General features: G+C 36.0%; 2 protein-coding genes across 4 annotated transcripts; one reads left to right on the forward strand and one right to left on the reverse strand.

Moving 5' to 3' along the window:
* The first annotated feature begins 2,677 nt into the window (after positions 1-2,677).
* Positions 2,678-10,455, forward strand: LOC115422531 (catechol O-methyltransferase A-like). Of its 2 annotated transcripts, none has more exons than XM_030138899.1 (6): positions 2,678-2,901; positions 4,412-4,685; positions 4,818-4,935; positions 5,551-5,758; positions 10,007-10,138; positions 10,221-10,343. In XM_030138899.1, exons 2-6 carry the CDS (start codon positions 4,524-4,526, stop codon positions 10,315-10,317), a joined length of 717 nt encoding a protein of 238 aa, XP_029994759.1. In that variant the 5' UTR covers positions 2,678-2,901; positions 4,412-4,523; the 3' UTR covers positions 10,318-10,343. The 2 variants fall into 2 exon arrangements, with proteins under 2 accessions (XP_029994759.1, XP_029994758.1); XM_030138898.1 differs by having other exon boundaries at positions 2,681-2,901; positions 5,551-5,744; positions 10,221-10,455.
* Positions 10,456-12,794: 2,339 nt separating this feature from the next.
* On the reverse strand, positions 12,795-20,476 carry abt1 (activator of basal transcription 1). Of its 2 annotated transcripts, none has more exons than XM_030138895.1 (5): positions 20,376-20,476; positions 18,612-18,995; positions 17,091-17,266; positions 15,787-15,972; positions 12,795-13,118 (listed from the first exon to the last, which is right to left on the reverse strand). In XM_030138895.1, exons 2-5 carry the CDS (start codon positions 18,961-18,963, stop codon positions 12,918-12,920), a joined length of 915 nt encoding a protein of 304 aa, XP_029994755.1. In that variant the 5' UTR covers positions 18,964-18,995; positions 20,376-20,476; the 3' UTR covers positions 12,795-12,917. The 2 variants fall into 2 exon arrangements, with proteins under 2 accessions (XP_029994755.1, XP_029994757.1); XM_030138897.1 differs by having other exon boundaries at positions 18,612-19,001; positions 20,377-20,412.
* Between the last annotated feature and the right edge of the window lie 1,601 nt (positions 20,477-22,077).

A 22,077-nucleotide genomic window follows, 5' to 3' on the forward strand; every position in this document is an offset into this window, starting at 1 on the left:
AATCACATAATAATCACATAATTATATAATAATCACATAATAACATAATCATAATAATCATATAATAATCACATAATAATCATAATAATCACATAATTATATAATAATCCCATAATAATCATAATAATCACATAATAATTATATAATAATCCCATAATAATCATAATAATCACATAATAATTATATAATAATCCCATAATAATCATATAATAATCACATAATAATCACAATGATCACATAATAATCATATAATAATGACATAATCGCATAATTATATAATAATCACATAATAATAACAATCATAATAATCATATAATAATGACATAATAATCATAATAATCACATAATAATTATATAATAATCCCATAATAATCATGTAATAATCACATAACATTACATAATAATCACATAATAATTCTGCCTTCTTTCTCTTAATGACTGTAGATGAGTTCATGATAGGATCCTTTTCTCTAAACTGTCTCATCCTTATTAAAGCTCTCATCATCCCATCCTACAGTCGTATGTAATAGTGTATTCTGTTGTGTCTTATGTTAATGCATGACAATTTGCTCAGAGCAAAATTATGAAATAAGAACTTAAATAGTACCAGACTGAGAAGTACAGTCCAGAATAAAAGTCCTGTTCCAACATTCTGTTTGTGGTTTTATTATTGTTCTAATGTCCACATGTGCATTTGTTTCTGTATTAAAATTGATAAATGTGAAGTATGACCAACAGGAAAAACTACAGTTGAATGGAATAACAGCTTCTACAAACCACTGTGGTGTTCAGGTGTTTTAAATGTAATCACAAATATAGAAAAGAAACAAATGAAAATGTCTGACAACAATGAAATAAAAAGTAGAGGTTCACAGAAAGGACAAGAGGACTTACCTTTAAACTTTAATGTGAATTTTAACATTAACCATTAATTTCAAATGAAAAAAACAGCTTCTATAAACCACAGTGGTCGTATTTAATAGATAATAATAAATTCTATTTATAACGCACCTTTGACCTTTGACCTTAACACGTCTTTAACTCAGAGGTTCCAAACATACGACCCCTCTGAGGGTTCAGTCCGACCCATGGGATGACAGTCCACGGTGTCACTGAGTCTAGACCAGTTGTTCTGGTCATAAAGTGAAAGGTTCTGTTCTTCAGTTCCACATGAATGTTCTGCGTCTGTGCAGATCAGTCTAATACTGCAGTCATCCATAAAGTTAAGTCACTATTATCATCCCATAACTTGTGATTATTATGTATTTTAAAGATCATATTTGGTCATTTTGCACCTTTTATAGTAAAGACTGACATGCAGTAAATGATCCAGACTTTCATGTGTGTGGGATCTGAGCTGACACCACTGCATCAGGTCTAAATATGACCCACTGTCTCATAATTCTGAGATACGTTCAATAAATGGCAACTGTTTATGGATTTTTTTGAGACAATGTTATTCCCTTCCTTTATTATTTTTTTTTCTCTCTTTTATTTCTTTTAATTTTTTCTTTTATTTCTTTTAATTTTTTCTTATGTTTATGTGACCAGTTTAATTATTTAATGCAGACTATGTCTTAGTATTCTTTTCTTTTTATATATATTTAATTTTATTTTTTTCATTTGGAGAGATACTTTACAACAGACATCCAAACACATCAGCAGACCATGTCCGAAAAATCAACAATGGACATGAAATTTAGAGAAAAAACACAAAAAAACAAATACATCTGAAGTAAGTCTTCCCCTTTTTTTCTTTTTCTTAATGTATATATTTAGTTGTTTTTTTTAACCTCCTAAGACCCAGGAAATGTCAGGAAAGTACAAGCTTTTTTTGTTTTTGTTAAATAAGTGCTTATATTGGAAAACTCGTGGTGCAACAGTTTTTCAGATGCAGTTTTTAAAATTTTTATGAAATGTCCTTTGTGGTGGACAGTTTTCTTTTTTTTTTTTTTCTTTTCTTTTTTTTATATAAAGTTGTGAAACTCTTGTCCACAAACATGGACAGAAAACCCATAGCTGGGTCTGCAGAGGTTATTTCTTTTAATTTTTTTCTTTCATCAATTTTTATTTTTTGCTATATTTATGTGACCAGTCTAGTTATTTTATACAGACTATGTCTTAGTATTTTTTTCTTTTCTCTTTTTTTTTTTTTTTTTTTTTATATAATTTTATTTTTTTCATTTGGAGAGATACTTTACAACAGACATCCAAACACATTTGCAGACCATGTGCAAAAAATCAACAATGGTAAAGCATGAAATTTAGAGAAAAAACACACAAACAAAACAAATACATCTGAAGTAAGTCTTCCCCTTTTTTTTCCTTTTTTTTAATATATACAGTATATTTAGTTTTTTATACATATATTTTGTTAAACATATCTTACATGTCATGTGTTTGCTTTATTGTCTTAGTATTCTTTTCATTGTATAGTTTGTTGGGTTTCATTCTTATTTGTTCTTAAAAATCTGCTCATCTAAATCTAATGGTGTAATGACACCAGTGTTTGGACCTTTGTTTCTCTTGTAGACACTTCAATATAAAAATATGAAACCCCCATTGTGAGGCTCATCAAACCAGTAGGTGAACTGGTCGGAGGCCGAGTGCGACGGCTTCATGTGTGTTTGTGCAACTCAGAGGATTATGAAGCCGATTGGCTGAAGCAGGATTAAAACCAGCTGGTGATCAGCGCTTTTCTCTCCTTTAGCTTCTCTTCAGAGCAGAACCATGAAAACAAAAGCTTCATAACTCATAATGGATGAGAGATGAAGAGCAGAGGAAGAAGAAGAGGACGGACAACGGGTGGAGAGAGGGAAGAATAAAACAAACACTGAACACTGAAGAGGAAGAGGAGGAGGGATTCTACAGAGGACACCACCATCATCACTCCAACAGCTGGTACTCACAGTAGTACTAGTAGTACTGCATATAGTACTGCTTTAGTCCTGTATCTAATGAGGTTAAAAGCATCGTTTAGACCTGATTAATTTAAGAAAAAATGATGCAGAAATAAAAACATGCAGCGAAAAGACTGGATTTAAATCTGAAATATGTAAAAAAATAAAGAAATAAAAAAAATTGTAGTTGAAACACACGAATAAAAGTGATTAAAAACCAGATCAGGTGGAATTTAAAGAAGAAAAGTGGATGTAAAACAGTGTTCAGCTCAGGGCACCAGCACTCGGACTGGAAGCGGTGATGCTGCAGGTCAAAGGTCACCTGCTGTTCACCGGTCTGTCCGCTGGGTTCAACCCGTACTTTACCAGGAAACAGAGCAGGTTCTTATCTGTGCAGAAGGGACGCAAACACAAGGGTCGACCTGAGAGCTGAAGCAGGAGATCAGACGGAAATAAATGATCTGAAGAATCTCAGAGCGTTCGACTGAACCGTCGAACAGCTGAGACAGACGTACGTTCACACACTTCCAGACCTGAGCCCAGAAGGAGGTGGATTAGACTGATGCAAACAGAAGACGGGCTACTGCTGGAGCCTGAAAAAAACTGAAACCTTATTAATTATCCTTAAAACTGATCATTTATCCCTAAACCTGACACTCAGAGGTTTTCAAAATCCCACCGACAGAATAAATCATGATATGAATTTCTTATGTAAATCTTTTTAAAGAATTAGTGTTAGTGTCATTTTATATATAAAAAAAAATCCTATTTTTTGTGTATTTACTGTATTTTATGTGTATTTTAGTATATTTTAGTGTGTTTTTTGGTGAACTTTAGTATATTTTATTGTTTTTTTTTGTATAGTTGAACATATTTCACTCTACTTTTTGTGTATTTTCACATTTTAGCATACTTTAGCACATTTTACTTACTTTTTGTGTACTTTAGCAGATTTTAGTGTACTTTTTAGTGTAGTTGCGAATATATTACTGTATTTTTTTGTGTAGTTGAGAATATTTTAGTGTATTTTGTGTGTATTTTAGCATATTCTGTGTTTCTTTTTACTGTTTTTAGCCCATTTTAGTGTATTTTTTTAGTGTAGTTGAACATATTTTAGTGTATTTTGTGTATAATTTAGCATATTTAATGTTTTGTTTCTGTATTTAGCATATTTTACTCTATTTTTTGTGTATTTTAGCATATTTTAGTGTACTTTAGCATACTGAACTGTATTTTTTTGTATCTGATCTTATTTTAGTGTGTTTGTAGTCTAGTTAAGCATATTTTAGTATATTCTATGTTTGTTTTTACAGTTTTTTTTTTAGCATACTTTATTGTTTTTTAGTGTACTTTAATGTATTTTAGTGTATTTTTAATGTACTTGAATGTCTTTGAGTGTATTTTTAGTGTATTTGCATGTATTTTAGTGTATTTTTAGTTTAATTAAGCATATTTTAGCGTATTATAGCATATTCTGTGTTTGTTTTTACAGTTTGTGTTTGTGTTTCCAGGTGAACCCTGGTCCATCCTGGTTCTTGTCCTGGTCCTGATCCTGGTTCTGGTTTGGGTCCTGGTCCTGCTCCTGGTCCTGCTCCTGCTCCTGGTCCTGGTTCTGTCCTCAGTATGTTGCTGCTCACAGCGTTGCTGGTCCTGCTGGGTGTGTACGTTCTGTGTCGATGGTTGGTTCCTCAGTTGGTTCAGTCCAACGCCACCTTGGCTCTGCTGTGGTACGACTTCCTGCTGGAGACGGCGTTGGATTTCATCACCAGGACGTCACGACCGCAGGTGGAGTCACACTTTGACTACGCATCCACACTTTAAAAGGACGGTTCCAGTTCAAAACCACATGTGTGTGTTTGTGTTTATGAACTGAGCTGCTGTGGTTCGTGGTCATCAGTGGACTGTCTCCTGTTGTAGCGCCTCCTTCAGGCCGTCTGTATAAATGCAGTCAGAGGAAACCCAGACAGCGTCATCGCCGCCATCGACCACTTCTGTCAAAACCAAGAGTGGGCCATGAACGTCGGAGATGAGAAAGGTACGGAAAAAACACACACACAGACAGATAAAGACAAACAAATACACACAGACAGCTACACACAAACATTAAAACACAGACACACACAAACAGACAAAAACAAACAAAGAAACAAACACAAACACACACAAACTCATACAGATACACACAAACAAACACACACAAACTCAGATACACACAAACACACACAAACAGATACACACAAACAAACATACAAACACACACAGACAGATACACACACACACAAACAAACACAGACACACACATAAACAAACAAACACAAACTCAGACAGACACACACAAACAAAAAGATACACACACACAAATACACACAGACCGATACACACAAACACACACTGACAGATACACATAAACAAATACACACAAACACACACAGACAGATACACACAAACAAATACACACAGACACACAAACACACACAGACAGATACACACAAACAAATACACACAGACACACAAATACACACAGACAGATACACACGAACACACACATACAGACACACACACAAACAAACACAGGCAGATACACAAAAAACATACACACACACACACTCTGACCTCTACTCACGAATCCCTGTTTCCGTCGGTTTCCCAGGAGCCATCTTGGACTCGGTCGTCATGGAAACGTCTCCATCCACTGTGCTGGAGTTGGGGACCTACTGCGGTTACTCGGCCGTTCGCATCATGAGGCTGTTGCCCCCGGCGACGCGGTTTATCACCTTGGAGATGAATCCTGACTACGCTGCGGTGGCGCGGCAGGTCATCCAACACGCCGGGCTGCAGGACAAGGTCAGAGGTCAGAGGTCAAAGGTCAGATTAGAGCCTAACTGTCTCTGATGTCGTAACTTTACAGAACTTTTCAACCGCTTCGATCTCTGTAACGTTCTCAGAGTTTGTGTTTGAGATGAAGTGAAGACAGGAGGGCGGAGCTAAACCAACAACTCCACTAAGAACTCAGTATTTTTATTTATTTATTATTTATTTGAAGAGTTTATTAGCAACACATGTGTATTTGATATAACAACAACCTCTGGATATGTTCCATTTTATCACATTATAAGAAAGAAAAGAAGAGAGAGAGAAAAAAAGAAACATTAAAAGTAATAAAAGTAACTCATTTCTTTATTACCTGAGCCATAAGTCACACTATACAAATGGAACTCAGAGCTGGAGGAACTGGAGCTCCCCCACTGCGCATCATTTCCACATATTCTGGGAACGCCTAAAAGTGAACCATTATTGGAAAGAAATACATGAAGCCATAGAAATCATTCTGAACACCTACTTACCTTTTGATTTCAAAACCATGTGTTTGGGATGCATTTCTGCAGAGGTCAAAAACATAAACAGGTGCTTATTCAGCATATTATTAACTGTAGGAAAAAAAGCATAAGTGATGGATGACACAAGAAGAACCGCCAAGGTTCTAATAGTTTTGGATTTTTCATAATAGTTTAGTTTTATTTAGTTTTGACTTTTTTTTTTCTCTGATTCAGTTCATTTTAATTCGTTTTTAGAGCAGGTTTGCTACTTTTGATTAGTTTTTGTTATTTTGTAAATGCTTCGTTTTAGTTTAGTTTTATTTTTTCATGTCTTCGCCGTCGTATTCAAATAATTCCCAGACAGCAAACCTGCTCTAAAAACGAATTAAAACGAACTGAATTAGAGAAAAAAAAAAAGTCAAAACTAAATAAAACTAAACTATAAAGTAAGTAAAGTAAAGTAAATTTTATTTATAGAGCACTTTTCACAGACAGAGTCACAAAGTGCTTTATCAATTCAAATCAGAATCAAATTAAGTTTACAGAGACCCAACAGAATCCTTCAGGAGCAAACACTTGTGATTGGTGACAGTGGCGAGGAAAAACTTCCCTTTAACGGGCAGAAACCTCGAGAATATAATGAAACAAATCCAAAACTATTATTATACCTTGATACGTTTAATGTAGACTCATACATAATAAAGTGTGTGTGTGTGTGTGTGTGTGTGTGTGTGTGTGTGTGTGTGTGTGTGTGTGTGTGTGATAACAGGTCTATCTTTACACACATCAGTTTTGTCTTCGTAGCTTTACTTTCGACTCACTGTAAAACTGTGTAAAACCTACAGAATGTCTGTTCTGTTTGTTACTTTAGTCTAAAGGTTCCTAAAGTGGGTACGTTTACCCCCAGGGGTAATTAGAAGAAGCCCAGAGGGTAAAAATACATTAAATAAGTCATCATGAGAATTAAAACTGAAATATAAAACACAATAAATACATTCATATCATAGTTTTATTGTCTTTGGTAACATTTGAAGAACATTTATATTTTATATTCTTCAAAATAGGTTTGTTTGAGTAGATACAGAATTATTTTGTGTTGATAAAAGGTTTATTCATTACACTGGGTTACAAAAAAAAAATGTTTTTTGCAAGTTGTCTAGGTTTTTTCAACTGAATTCGGACCATTTTGCACCGCTAAATCCAAAAATGACATCTGTTTTTCTCAATCAGGTCAGGTTTTTTTGCTAATTTGATTTTGAAAAATTTGATCTTCTCACAAAATATAATAATTAATACCAAAATCAGATTGGTAAGCACACTTTATGAAACTTGTGACTTGATTCCTGTTAGGTCCAATGGTGTATTCAGCGCAGATGGAACAGAATACGTCAGGCTTATTTTTGCAAGATCTTCTAGTCGAAGCCATTTCATTCACCTGTAATATTAAAAAAAACATTAATCATAAATTGGCAAAAGTAAAATCTTCAGAACTCGTTTATTGCAAGAAATATGAAAGAATTGTGTATCATGTGATGTGAAAATGCCAGTGACGTGCAGTGGGGTTCATGGCTGGGGAGGCACTGACTCTTTCAGAGGCAGATCTACAAATATATGGTGGCCTGAGAAACTGGAACAGAGAGAGTGAGCCAAAGGAACGGCCTGGGTATATGGGCTGTGCATCAGGTCAGCATAGGTAGACTGGCAGGAAGTCAACAGGAAACCTTCAAAAGAGCCATTTCAAACTAAAAATACAAAAAGTTTATGGTCTTACCTTTATTTGTACATGAAATCCATGCGCCGATCCTGGTGAATTAAAGTGTATAAAAAAGAACAAAGAAGATTATAAGTGCATGAATCTGTGGACTCACAGGCACCATCTATCATGAGGCAGGGGTACTGTTTGCCTCCCCCAGGGACTTTTTCACTGCGGTTTTAGGATTAATCTGCGAACCTAAGCACATTACAGAAATACATTCCATACGTTATGCAGATTATGGAAGGACAGAGCATATAATCAGAGTGTTTGAAAGCATTTGAACTGCGACATACAGAGGGACAGCGACAATATTTTCATCAGGTACCAGCAGGGCCACCTTAACCTAATGGTAGGCCCCGGGGCTGAGGGAAGTGTTGTAGGCCCCCCTGTCCCATCCTTCAAAATTACAAGCTCATTATAAAATATAATATCTTGGTAATCTACAACAGCGAGTAGATTGTAACCAAGATGGATGGAAGTTTGACTTCATGATAAAAATGATAAAAAATATTATCAACGACCATCAACTGTCGAGAAAAATATTTATTTAACAGCAGTAACAGATGAAACTATAAATTGTGAGAACCCATACACCTGCACATAGGCGTAAACTCAACCGCATGCACTTTAATAATTCTGACTCTCGATCATGCTTTTCTCGTGCCACTTTTCTTTTGTGGGCACCGCTCTTAAGTTTCTTCTTCCCCGACATTTTGTAATTGAACGTGACCTCTTGACACATGGGGGGCGGGGCTGGGCTTACCAATTGGGATCAAGAAGCAGCTTCAGATGTGCGTACAGTATGTATAAAAAGATTGACAGGAAAACTGACAAATTACAAATTGATGTTAGTTTATATGCTTGTCGAGTCCATAAAATGATAGGCCCCTTAAGTCAGTAGGCCCCTGGGCTTCAGCCCTGGTTAGCCCGTGCATTAAGGTGGCCTTGGGTACCAGCAGAGTTCATGAGGGAGGAGACAGTTCTGCTGGAGGCACAGCACAGCGCTGCCTCACAGCGCATCTCCTCCTGTATTTGAACAGAGCATGCGGAAATTCTGCTATTCTAATTGACAAAAAAAAAAAAAAATAGTAATAACAATATTGGATTCGAACGGAAAATGAGTTTATAGAACATACCAGCTGACAACTATCAACATTTATTATATTTTATCGTCAAGTTTTTTTTCTTTTCAAGATTGACAAGGGAGGCTCTGCCTCCCCTGCCTCCTCTGACTGCACGTCACTGGAAAATGCCCATAAATGTAAGCAAAAATGTTACAAAGCCAATATGTAGCATAGTTCAGAAAGTTGACCTGATTGAGCAAAATTAATGTGTTTTTTGGATTCAGCACCAAAATGATCCTAAATCAGCTCAAAAAACTTCAACAATAAATTTGTTGTTGACCAGTGTTATTTTTAGGGCTGAACTGTCTACGGAACACTGAAAGTACAAACTATACGTAACTGTAACTCATTCTGACCACTAGAGGGCCCCCTTTGTCTGCATTTAACAACACAACATCACACATTGATTAAAGGAAGAAAATATTAAATAGTCAAGATCAGCAGGACAAGTTTGGAAAAACTGTAAAATAAATAAATAATTATATATTTTGTTTTATATTTTTTACACATAGTTGGATTTGAATAAAACCATAATAAACCCATGCAGTTGGATCAGTGCCAGTGGACGGACACACTGGGTTCATGTTCAGTTAAAGACAGACTGGACTGAAAAAGACAATTTATTCAGTTTGATCTATTTCTGATAAAATAACCTTTGAATTTACTCTGAGCTTTAATGAACATTTACACAATCAGTGAATTAAATATAGAAGAACACAGGATTTACAGTGAAAATACAAAATACAGAGGATAATATTATAAACAAATGGAGATAAATCACATAATAAAGGTTAAACAGAGGAAACTTCATTTGGTGAGTGTCAGAAAAGTGTCTGTGGGTGTTTAAGGGTTAAGTCAGCCTCTGTCGTCGTTCCTTCAGGTGTTTTATTTTTTTTCTCGTTCCTTCAGGTGTGTTTGGTGGAAGGAAAGTCCGCTGACCTCATCCCCAAGATGGCCGACATGTTTGGGATCCGAACCTTCGACTTTGTTTTCTTCGACCACTGGAAGGACTGCTACCTGCCCGACATCAGGCTGCTGGAGGTGATGACCCCTGACCTCTGACCTCTGACAGACCCCTGACTTCTGAAATTAAATCTGACCCACCCGTGTCCTGTCCTTGCAGGACTGCGGTCTCCTGGACCAGGGCTCGGTGGTCCTGGCCGATAACGTCCTGTGTCCCGGGGCTCCAGAGTACCTGGACTATGTCAGGTCCAGCCTGAGGTTCAGCAGCAGGTTCTACCGGTCCCACCTGGAGTACACCAGAGTCCTGGACGGACTGGAGAGGTCCGAGTACCTGGGACACAGAGACGCCCAGAGAGACCAGTAGAACCCAGACCGGACCCGGATCACACTGTGGCCGGATCTAGACCCGGTACTGAGACCAGCATCTATACAGAAGCTCCCCACATGTTCACACATGTTTAATAACATTTACACATGAATAATATCCACCTGTCGGATATATTCTCTTATATATTTACAACTTATCAAACATATTTTAACTGATGGAACGTTTCCTGTCGTGTCCTCTTTATTAAACGGACAAAATCCATTAAAAGAGAAGACGATGAATGGTGTTTATAAACACCAGAAAAGTTGTTTAAGTAAATGAACAGCACACGGTCAGATAATAATAATAATATTAATATTAATAATAATAATCAGTATCAGAGTGATGTGATCAGACCATTTTCTACTGCAGGAACTTTTATCATTTACCTGGAACTTTGAAAATCCTCAGTGCGTTTCCACTGAAATTACCAGGTAAAAAACTTTCCCTAAAGCCCAAAACTTCACCTCTGTATGACTGTGGATTTGTAGATTTGTTTGATAAAAATACATAAATTAATGTCACTTTTGGACCGAGACACTCTGGCAAAAACTATTTCTAATCTCACTGACACTTTCCTGGTTAAATAAATTATTTTATCATAAATATATACATATATATAAATGTTTAAAGTAGTAAAGGTGCTGGAAAAACTCATCTTAGTTTTGTAAAAAACACTTAATGCAATAAAAAGACTAATATCAAACAAAAATATGTATGTGTAAAAAGGAACAGGATAAAATATTAAATACACATCATTATCCTCATGTCATAATTAACTCAAGACACAAATGGACAAAAGTCTGTGGACACGTTGAATCCAGGTGTTTCTTTTCTAACAGCGGTCTGGGATCCAAAACAATAATGTCTAATGTCAGAATAGAGTTTTATATTATGGGATAGATATCCTATTGATTATTAATACTGATGTTTGTGTGTCTGATCCTCCTGAACAGGAACATCTGACAGCCGGAGACAGGATGTGTCCACAGATTTATGTCCATATAGTTTAGAAACAGCAATATTTCACTACCGTTTAATGGTAGATGAAAATAGATGGAAATTATTATTTACAGTCAGAGCAGGAAAAATATTAGAGACATTTAAAGGAAGAACATTTAAAATCAGAGTCATGGAGAAAAAATGTTGATATAAATTCAGTCCAAACCATCTGTGAGTCATTTTAGAAACAAAGATAATTTAACCCAAACTAACCAATGCAATGATATTTATTTATATATATATATGTCAGGGTAGAGACTGCGATCTGGTAGAATCGGCGATTCTATCAGTAGAAACTCCGATCAGAGTCTCTGACCCTAACCCTAACCCGATCGGAGTTTCTACCAGTAGAGACTCTGATCGGAGTTTCTACTGGTAGAAACTCCGATCCTACCAGATCGCAGTCTCTACCCTGATATATATATATATATATATATATATATATATATATATATATATATATATATATATATATATATATATATATATATAATTATAATTCTGACTTTTTTCTCAAAATAATAATAGAAAAGTAAATTGGGCCTTAATTTGATTTTTTTTTCTAGTGGCCCTAATCCTCTTCTTTAGAAAGTAGATGGTTAGATGTGGAAGAAAAGTGTTTTTTACAGTCTGACCAGAAAAAATACCTTAGAAATTTAGAGGAAGAACATTTCAAATCAGTCATGGAGAGAAAAAAATGTTGATATAAATTCAGTCCAAACCATCTGAGTGATTTTAGAAACAAAAATAATAATTTAAACAAAACTAACCAATGCAATGATATTTATTTATTTATTTTATTTTTTAAATTATTATTATTATAATTCTGACTTTAATCTCAGAATTCTGACTTTTTTTCCTCAATAATAATAAAAAAAGTAAATTGGACCTTAAAGAAGTAGATGGAAATTATTATTTAGAGTCAGAGCAGGAAAACTATTAGAGACATTAAAATGAGGACACAGACTGCACCAGTTCAACAACCTGTTCCAGCTGAAACATTCTGAACCTGAACAGTCTTTTTTTAATATTTCCATCTTCCAGTGAATCCAAACCTCCACAATAATCACTGATAAACACGATCACTGTCATTTTATTTGATCCCATGTTATAAAATACCCGATAAGCAAAAGATGAAGGAAGGATTTTATAAACAAATGAAATGTGAACGTACATGAACACATGGTCAGACAATAATCAATAACTGATCAAAAACTGCCTTTTAATGAAGGAGTCACTACCATGTGTTTGTGGGCTACAGTTCTTCTTCTGTGGTTTTTAATTTCCCACTGCGGCATTAAACACATCTGCTGTTACCACGGTAACTGGAGCCGCTGTAAATCAGTCACAACAGCTTTTTTTCCCCCTGATGGCTCCGCCTCTTTTGTCCACACTGGCCTGTGATTGGTCCAGAGTGAAGGCGTGTCCTCGGCACCTCAGTCAACATCCTGTTCCCATGGAAACCTCACACCATCAGCCAGTTGGCTTTCACTCTGACTGTTTGGAGTTGAAAATCTTAGCCAGGAGAGAGACGTTTGATTGGCTCTTCTGCTCAATGAGGCGGGCCTTATCCAGGCGCTTCTGGGTAATGGAGTCTCTCTGTCCCTGCTGCTGCTTCTTCTTCTTCTTCATGGTCTGGATCTCATCCTCGGTCCGACGCTGAGTGAAGTCCCACGTCTTCTCGTCCACCTGAGGAGACGAGGTAGAAAGTTTAACCTGTGGTAAAAGTACTAATACACAGTGGAAAGTACTAATACACAGTGGAAAGTACTAATACACCGTGGAAAGTACTAATACACCGTGGAAAGTACTAATACACCGTGGAAAGTACTAATACACAGTGAAAAGTACTAATACACCGTGGAAAGTACTAATACACAGTGGAAAGTACAAATACACAGTGGAAAGTACTAATACACAGTGGAAAGTGTTGATACACAGTGGAAAGTACTAATACACAGTGGAAATAAGTACAAGTACTACATTCAAAACCAGTAACAGTTTGTGTTATCGTCACATTTGTGGTGCGTTCAGGGCCGTTTTTTTGAGCTCGTAAGTCATGACTTCAAACCACCACTCACGACTTTGTAACGTTCCAGGGAAGTCACACCAAACTGCCTGAGCGCAAGGAATTGTGGGAGTTGGATGTAAACAAACCAGCATGGTGGACCGTATGTTATGTTCATTTATAGTCACTTCTATCCCAGAGGTGTTTGTTCGTTGCTTATTTGAGGGAAACAGAGGAGGAAAACGGCGCATAAGGCAAGAGAAGCTGTTCTGCCTTTGATGTTCTTTGTAGATTTGGATTCATATTTGGTTTTAATTTCTTCTTTCACTCATTGGACTGAAAACCAGCTAACGCTAGAGCAGCTGCTGATTATGCAGAACATTTACAGATAAATAAATAATCTGCATAAACACCACATCCATGGGGGGGGGGGGGGGGGGGCATTGCTACATGATGTCAGAACTCAGAACTGGGAGAACATGGATCTAGTACGAGTTCAGGTGGAAGTCACAGGTTTGACTGAACATTCCAGTGCATTTACACCAGTAGAAGGGTGGAAGAACACCAGTTACAGCTGGACTGGAACGCAGCATTAGTTCACCTGTAGAACATGTGTCTGTGGCGCCATGTTTACGGGTTTTCACTGTTTTTCTGTGTTTTTGTTGTTTGTATAGTTGATTGATAGTTGTATCTATGTGTAAATCTTCTCTAAATGTGTGTATATTTGTATATCTGTGTAAATCTACAGTCAGATCTGTCCAGTTCGTACACAGATGCAGTGTGTGTGTATTTGAATCAGATGATGGATGTTTTAGTGAAATGAGCGGCTCTGTCTACAACTAGACACAAAGTGAACACAGACTATCAACTGGATCCAAATGACACCAAAGAACCAAAAGGAAGAAGCTTTGCCTTTTTTTGTCAAATTTTGCTGGGGGTTTTTGTTGCTTTTTTTTTTTGCCTTTTTTGTTTGTTTTTTTTGTTGTTATTTGTATTTTTCTGGTTTGTATAGTTCATTGATAAACTAGAAAGTGTTTCAGAAACACAGGCTAAAATAGTCCCTTTTCCATTGACCCTCAAATTGCGTGAATATAACTTGTGCATAAAAATTTACCTAATGGAAAAACGAGAATCTCGCCAAAACTCTTGTTTTTTGATTAAAAGTTTTTGCGCTGGCAAGAGGTGGTTTTTCAGGTGTAGTGCAATTGGTTTATCACACAAAACTGTAATGGAAAGACCGTTTTCCACAACTAGAGTCACATGAATAAAAAAAATGGATGTTGACGGACGTTCCAAGAGAAGAAGAGTTAAAAACAAACATGGAAACCCAATCATTTTTTTTAATTTAGTAGGAGATAGAGGGGAAATATACTAGTCAACATTTGCTAGGGATCAGTTTTATATTTGCACAATAATTGATGTTGTATAATATTTTGGGTGACTTCATATATTATGTGTGTACTTTGGCTAGTCATGTAAAGAAAAATGGACCAAAAAGTAAAAAACCATAAATTTTTATTGCACTTTCTGGCAAAGGGTGATACAACCCTAGAAATTAGAGTTCACAACAATTACTCTTCCAATTTTGTTTTCACTGAAACCACTCAGAATGTTCTGAAACACATACGGTGTGATGTCAATAATATGTGTGGCCACCATCCGCATCCGCAGGCTGTACTCCACTGGGAAAATAAATTTTCAAGTTTCCAGAATTACACCCCTGAATATAGCAAAGTTATAGTCCTGATCCCTAGCAAATGTTGACTAGTGTATATAATAATAATGAATATATCTGTAAATCAACACCATATTTACGTTTGTCACCCTGTTTATAGAATGACTTCTCGTGTCATCTTGTGATAATAAATAAACAAATTATCGCATTTGGGATTTAATGGAAAAACCGACATTACGCACTTCTATTTTTTGGACATTTAGTAAATATTGGTAAAGTTTTGCGCAGATGTTCAATGGAAAAGCGACTATTGACTAAATAACTAAAAATAAGAAGCTGGAGCATGGACACTAGACAAACTCAAATGTTTGAAAACATAAAATAGTTAAAAGTTTACTTCTATAATCTCATAGAGTTTCATTATGAACATTTACAGCTGTTTTTCATAATAAATTTGATAAAAATTCAAGTCTACTTTTTTTCATTTTTTACTATAAGACACTGTTTTAAGCATTTATTACATGTAATTATAATAATAATTAATGGACAGACACTGAAAGTTAAGTTGAATTGGAACAAAAAGGCATTTTCTGACTCTTTTATTGCTTAAACCTAACTAAGTGTGGTCGTGTTCTACTGGTCCTTAAAGGGTTAATTCATGTGTGGCCGTGTACCTGGGCTCCGTCTCGCTGCCTCTTCCTCCTGTCCTTGTCCATGTGGGCGCCTTTGTCCACGTTGTTCAGGTAGAAGTTGGTTTCTCTCTTGGCCTGGGACACTTCGGTTCGGAGTCTCTGCTGCAGAACCGTGTGTTCGTAGGCCAGACGCTCGCTCAGGTGGGTCCACTGGAAGCGGTGCAGGTACTGGACGCAAACACATGATACAGCACACGGTTTAAACCAGGGCTGTCAAACTCAGTTTAGTTCAGGGGCCACGTTCAGCTAAATTTGATCTGAAGTGGGCCGGACCAGTAAAATAATACATCACATATAACTATATAACATAATAATATATAAATAATGTCAACTCCAAACTTTTCTGTTTCAGAGTGAAAAAAGTAAATTTACATTATGAACAGGTTTAAATCTACAAACTATCCTTTCAAACAATGTGAATAACAAGAACAAACTGAAAAAATAAGTGTAAAAAAAGTTTATCATTTCCACATGTACATTATAATTTCTGGATCACAGTGGATCTACAAATAGACAAAACATTTAATAACAGACAGAATATTAGTAAAATTGTCCTTACTTCTCTTAAGACATTTCAGGTTGTTCATATTTGTTCAGGTTATTCACATTTTTTGTGAAATTATACTTTGTTTGAGTGTAAATACATGAAAATATTTGCATTTACAAAGAGAAAAATGTGGAGTTGTCATTATTTCTATGTTATTATGATCGTATTTGACTGGTCCTGTCCACTTTAGATTGAATTGGTCTGAATGTGGAACCTGAACTAAAAGGATTGTTCATATCTTAGTGTAATTTTTGCGTTTGACAAATTCCTCCAAAGGGCCGGACTGGACCCTTTGGGGGGCTGGATTTGGCCCCAGGGCCGCATGTTTGACACCTGTGCTTTATACGGTCACATGGTTTCTTTTATTTTAAAGGGCCTTCATCCTTTCTTTCTTCCCACGGTCTGTCGTCACATTCAACTGGAAACAAAAATAACAAAAAAAACTGAACCGTGGCTTTGAAAACCAAAAATGTACCGAACCGAAAATTTTGTGTACCGTTACAGGCCTAGTAAATACCATTTAAATTTTAAGAATATTTAAATTCTAATTTTCTATTTATATAAATATTTATATAAATACCAAATGTCTTATTTTTCCTTTACATTTCACTCTCACTTGTGGTTTTTTCTGCCTGTTTTTCTCTTGCACTGCTGTGTTGTTTGTTGCTGCTGTCAGCTGTGAATGTCCCCACAGTGGGATCACTGAAGTCTTCTCTTCTAATGACTGTAGTGGACTCACCTTGATGCACCACAGGTCGGAGGCGAATCGCTGGCGTTTCCTGGTTCCCATCGGCGTGTTGTGGAGCGACGCCGCCACTCGCTTGGCCACCCGCTTGTCCCTAAACTCCACCCACCCCTCGGTGAAGTCACACCTCCTCAGACCGGACTTCTTCTTCTTCATCCTCACCGTCCGGTCTGAGGAGAGAGAAAAAGAACACCTGAAAACTGGTTCCATGTCACCTGTCCTGAACCAGGTTATGTGGTGGACTGTGTTCATTCGACACCAATGTTCTTTTGTTTTCACTGGACTGGGTTGAAACTTTGACACTAATGACTAAAGACTGAGACTGATGAAAAACCCATGTGTGGATTAGAAAAACCACTAGGATCCACACACTGAACACAGTTCCTCTGACTCCACCACACACACCTTTAACACCACAAAATACAAAAACACAGATGGGTGCTTCTGTGGTTCTAAAAACAGGACAGAGGGGCTAAAAACTCAAACCAGATGGAGACGAATGTTCTGAAGCAGGTTTGGAAGAACTGTGGGTCTGTTTTAAAAATGAATATTTACTGAAATAAAAGAGAAACTATTTTTCAGATAAAACACATTCTTATATATTTTTTGTTATTTTTTATACAAAAATCCACATGTAACATGGTCAAAAGGACACGAAAATTAAGTGCTACTATTTTTTAAATATCTCTTATTCTCTCACAAGTGCATTTTGGGAATTGAACTAATTATTCAAGGCAGAGTATTTCACAAAAATGACCATTGTTGCAAAATAACTGATGATTTATTTGTGTTTAAATGTTCAGGTTCTGTATGTAACACCAGTGGACACAATGGGTTCCACACCAAACCTGGAATGAGACTGAGACTGATGCCAAACCCACATGTGTGGATTAGAAAAACCACTGGGATCCACACACTGAACACAGTGTCTGTATTTAGAGTCTATAGAAGAGCATTTACACACGTTTACACATCTAATGCACTGACACCTAGGGAGATTTAATGTCCATATTTGGGTCCTATTTTTGGACCCAATATTTGATTAAAAATTCATTAATTATGGGATGGATCAGAGTAAGAGGATAATTTTTGTGCATTTCTCTGAGATCATCATTAGGTCCATCCTGGGGTAAATCTGTCTACATTTACCTTTGATTATTGGGTCTAAAACGATGGAAAAGTGACAGAAACTAAAATAAACCCAGTTTCAGAGAAGAACCCATTTATTTATTTTAACTTACGTGTTTATTGATAATTCCTATCCCTGCGTCTTCATTTTCTTTTAACTTGTGTTCTATTCTCTGCCTTTCGTCTGGTCTAGCACATGTTCTACCCTGTTTTTTTAATGTTATTACTACCTTTGTCTGTAAACTGCTTTGGGTCAGCGTCTGCTGCTTTTAAATGTGCGATATAAATAAATGGACTTGACTCCACAGGAGGGTCCCATGACGATGACATGAACCCTGGGAGCTGGTGTGAAACTTTTATCTGAACAGAAATGAAGCGCTGACTGACCTTCAGGCTGGAGGAAGATGCGTCCGATCTCTCCGTAAACCGACAGCAGGTTCCTCAGGTGTTTGGGGCGGAGCCTGGGAGGGATGTGGCCCAGGTAGATGATGCCTGGGATGCACTTTGAGTCTTTGGCTCCGCCCACTTTCAATTTGGGCTTCTTCTTTAAAGACTTTTTTGCATCTTCATCACCATCATCATCACCATCGTTCCTGTCTGTTGCTCCTTCTCCCCCCTCCTCCTCTTCCTCCATCTGAGCTGCAGGCTCCTTCACCTCCTCCTCTTCATCACCTTCCTCCTCCTCCTTTTCTCTATCTGTTTCAGTCTTCTTCAGCTCTTCTTCGTCTCTTTTCTCCATCTTTCTGTACCGTCAATGACCGAAACTCAAATCTATTCGAAGAGAAAATTAAGACATTTTGTTAAACACATAAATATTCAACGTCAGAAACTCAATGAAACTGGACATTAAAGGATCATTGCAGCATCTTTTTACACTGAACTACTTTTATTCTTCAATTACGACAGAAAAATAATTTAATAATCAGCATTTTTTTAAAAATTGAAAATATTTAAGTATACAAGACATATAATTTTTGAACAAACATCAAGATGTCAAAAAGAAAAAGCATTTGAACAAATACATTTTAAAAATCCATATATTTAAAGACACCAAGCAGAATAGACAAAAGTATAAAAAAAAAAAAAAAAAATCTAACAAGAATAAATAAATACATCAGAGAGATCAGTCTATTTTAAAGAATTCTTTATAAATTGCCAGGGTGCTAGTGTTTTGTTTTTTTGTTAAAGATAAATTCTAATGATTTAATATATTTTTCAAATCCATCAGAAAGATTTTAAAAGTTTTGGTATATTTATTTTGTGTATATGAAGTTTTCTAAATAAAATGGTCAAATTTGCAACAAATTCTAAATTACAAATGTCATGTTCAAAATATGTAATTACATTTTGCGATGTTATAGTTATTTTTTCATTACATTACATCAGATATGATATATTTTTCACTTTTAGACCAGAAGTTAGAAGAGTGTTCACACAGAAAGAATAAGTGTAGAGTGGTTTCAGGACAAGAATGACAAAAGTTACACATTTCATCCATATAAGAAAATTGAGACAAAGCAATGTTGGAGGGATATAGGTTATGTAAAATCTGTAGCTGTATAATTCTAATTTTGTTTGTAATACAGTATTTATATGGTCATGTCCATGCTTTTAATCACTAAATTTTAGAGACAGTTGAGTTCCAGAATGCTTTACCTTTGGGGGAAATGTGTCTCTTTACATGCAGTGCATTGCGTATATGTTTGTTATTATGGCTCGAACTAAAAATATTAACGCCACTGATCAATAAACAAGGTTAATCTGTCTGTGAAGTTTGATAATCAGCAATTTTTTTTATTTTATTTTAGGACAATGTGGAAAAATGTGTAACTTTCCTATACCTACAGAGAGATCTCTCTCTTAACAGTATTTCAGAAAGTCACTGTTTGTTTTTCAGACCTTTCTGTTTATTTTACTGAGTATTAGTTTTGAGTCATGTTTAAGTTCATGTAGACAAACGAGAAATAAAATCGCGACTGATTCAAAACCAAAAACATTGAAGATTCAGCTCAGTCCGAAACTGTCAACAAATCGTACGTAAAGATTATGATGATTAAATTCACACTTTTTTAGATTTAAAACCAGATCTAAATTATTGTGAAACATAAAAACAACTTTTCTCTAATTAAAACACCCCAAAACAAGCCTTACCTTTTGTATATTTACTCCAAACGTTTTAAACTCCAGTGGAAAAGCCTCACGTGTGGAGATCCTGTCGCAGTTTGATGACGTGACAGAGCGTCCGTCTAGCCCTTCAAAATAAAAGCGAACAAAATACATCTCAAGAGATCGAGAAATTATACAGTATAATGACTATTAAGAGTTTGTTTTTATTAGGAAACCCTTTAAGATAGAATTTAAACTACTTTCATAGGTTTTCATCCCCTTTTGTTCAGTGAAAGCCGCAATGATTCATGTACTGATTTTTAATATTGTGACAAACTGAGGGATTAAGTGTTTCCATCATAAATTCAGTTCAACAACTCTCCATCTAAAGCTAAATAAACCCTTTAAAAATATTTTCCATATAAAGCAAACTGAGAACAGGCCGGCTTTTCTGAGCTCGCAAAAAATTCATTTAAGTATATTAATAAAATGTCCCATAAAGTATAAAAAAAAAATCAGTCTGGTCCGAAAACTGGCCACTGAAACTTTTATATCATTAGAAAATTACCAAAAGCAAGATTTATTGGTGTAATTAATTAACATGAAGCTTCAACTTTTTTTTCCTAACAACCAAAACTTTCATCTAAATGTAGTGGAATGAAACAAACCTACAGTATTTCCCTCTGAAAAGTGGTTTAGAAGGACTTAAACCTGAACAGGACTTAAGTACAACATTTTAAAAGGACTTTATGACATTGAACTACTGCTGAAATGAGGAAATCAGTGTTCACCTTGAAGTTAGTCGCGGAACTGGAACCGGTTTTACATTGAAAGGTTAAACAGGAAGTGTGTTTATTTACTTCCGGTTAATCTACCCGTGTCCCTAGCGAAAGGCATATTAGATACGTTATGGCGCGATGTTTTGAAGCGGACTCTCTTTTTTTCTTGTCTTTTTCAGGGTTTTCATTTTTTATTATTATTATTATTATTATTATTATTATTATTATTATTATTATTATTATTATTATTATTTTATTTTATTTTTTATGAAGAATGCATTTATTGTTCAACATACAAATGATATGAATAGAACAAGAATATACAGAACATCAGACATTCCAAGACACATTATCATAAACTAATAATATTATGGTGCCTTCCCACAGGTCTGGTTTCTGCAGCTCAACAGTCTGACCACATTCAAACAGACAAAGCTTTGGATCCTTTTCCATCAGGAGGTCAGGACACTGTGAATATCTGACAGAAAATGACATTGAATCCCCATTTTTTTTTAGCTGATTTTGTCTTTAAAAGCTGTGGTCTTCAACTTTTAATGGGCTGGTGAACAGACTATTTCAGTTTAATTGTTGTTTTCAATTAATTACTTTCTCTTTTTTTGTCTCACTCTCATTTCTTCTTTGTGCATTTTCAGACTCTACTTAGAACCTTCTGAAAATCCAACAGTGAAAAATGTAAATTCATGCAATTTTTCAACTGGTCTAAATATTTGGATCAGGAGTGTGTGATCCCTCTGTTCTGCAGAGACTGGTCTGAACCAACAGGAGGCGCTGGAGGGGCTGCAGGCTGTGACCTCAGAGGGGAGGAGTCTCCGTCATGGCTCTGGAGCCTTTTCAGAAGGGGGTGGAGCTTAAATCATTGTGACGTTCTCATCTCAGCTGCAGGCAGCGCTCAGAGGGTGAGTTCCTGATGGGAAAACCCAACTGTGGTGAGATGATGAAAAGGTCAC

This window comes from Sphaeramia orbicularis, chromosome 7 (genome assembly GCF_902148855.1).
Source record: "Sphaeramia orbicularis chromosome 7, fSphaOr1.1, whole genome shotgun sequence".
In the NCBI taxonomy this organism is placed as follows: domain Eukaryota; kingdom Metazoa; phylum Chordata; class Actinopteri; order Kurtiformes; family Apogonidae; genus Sphaeramia; species Sphaeramia orbicularis.

Excerpts from the sequence above, each read along its gene's own strand:
- LOC115422531 (XM_030138898.1), top strand. The coding sequence starts at position 4,524 with ATGTTGCTGCTCACAGCGTTGCTGGTCCTGCTGGGTGTGTACGTTCTG. Across the intron at positions 5,745-10,006 it reads ACGCCGGGCTGCAGGACAAG|GTGTGTTTGGTGGAAGGAAA; the intron begins GTCAGAGGTCAG and ends TCGTTCCTTCAG. Across the intron at positions 10,139-10,220 it reads CCGACATCAGGCTGCTGGAG|GACTGCGGTCTCCTGGACCA; the intron begins GTGATGACCCCT and ends CTGTCCTTGCAG.
- abt1 (XM_030138895.1), bottom strand. The coding sequence starts at position 18,963 with ATGGAGAAAAGAGACGAAGAAGAGCTGAAGAAGACTGAAACAGATAGA. Across the intron at positions 17,267-18,611 it reads CATCTTCCTCCAGCCTGAAG|ACCGGACGGTGAGGATGAAG; the intron begins GTCAGTCAGCGC and ends CTCTCTCCTCAG. Across the intron at positions 15,973-17,090 it reads CCGACCTGTGGTGCATCAAG|TACCTGCACCGCTTCCAGTG; the intron begins GTGAGTCCACTA and ends GTTTGCGTCCAG.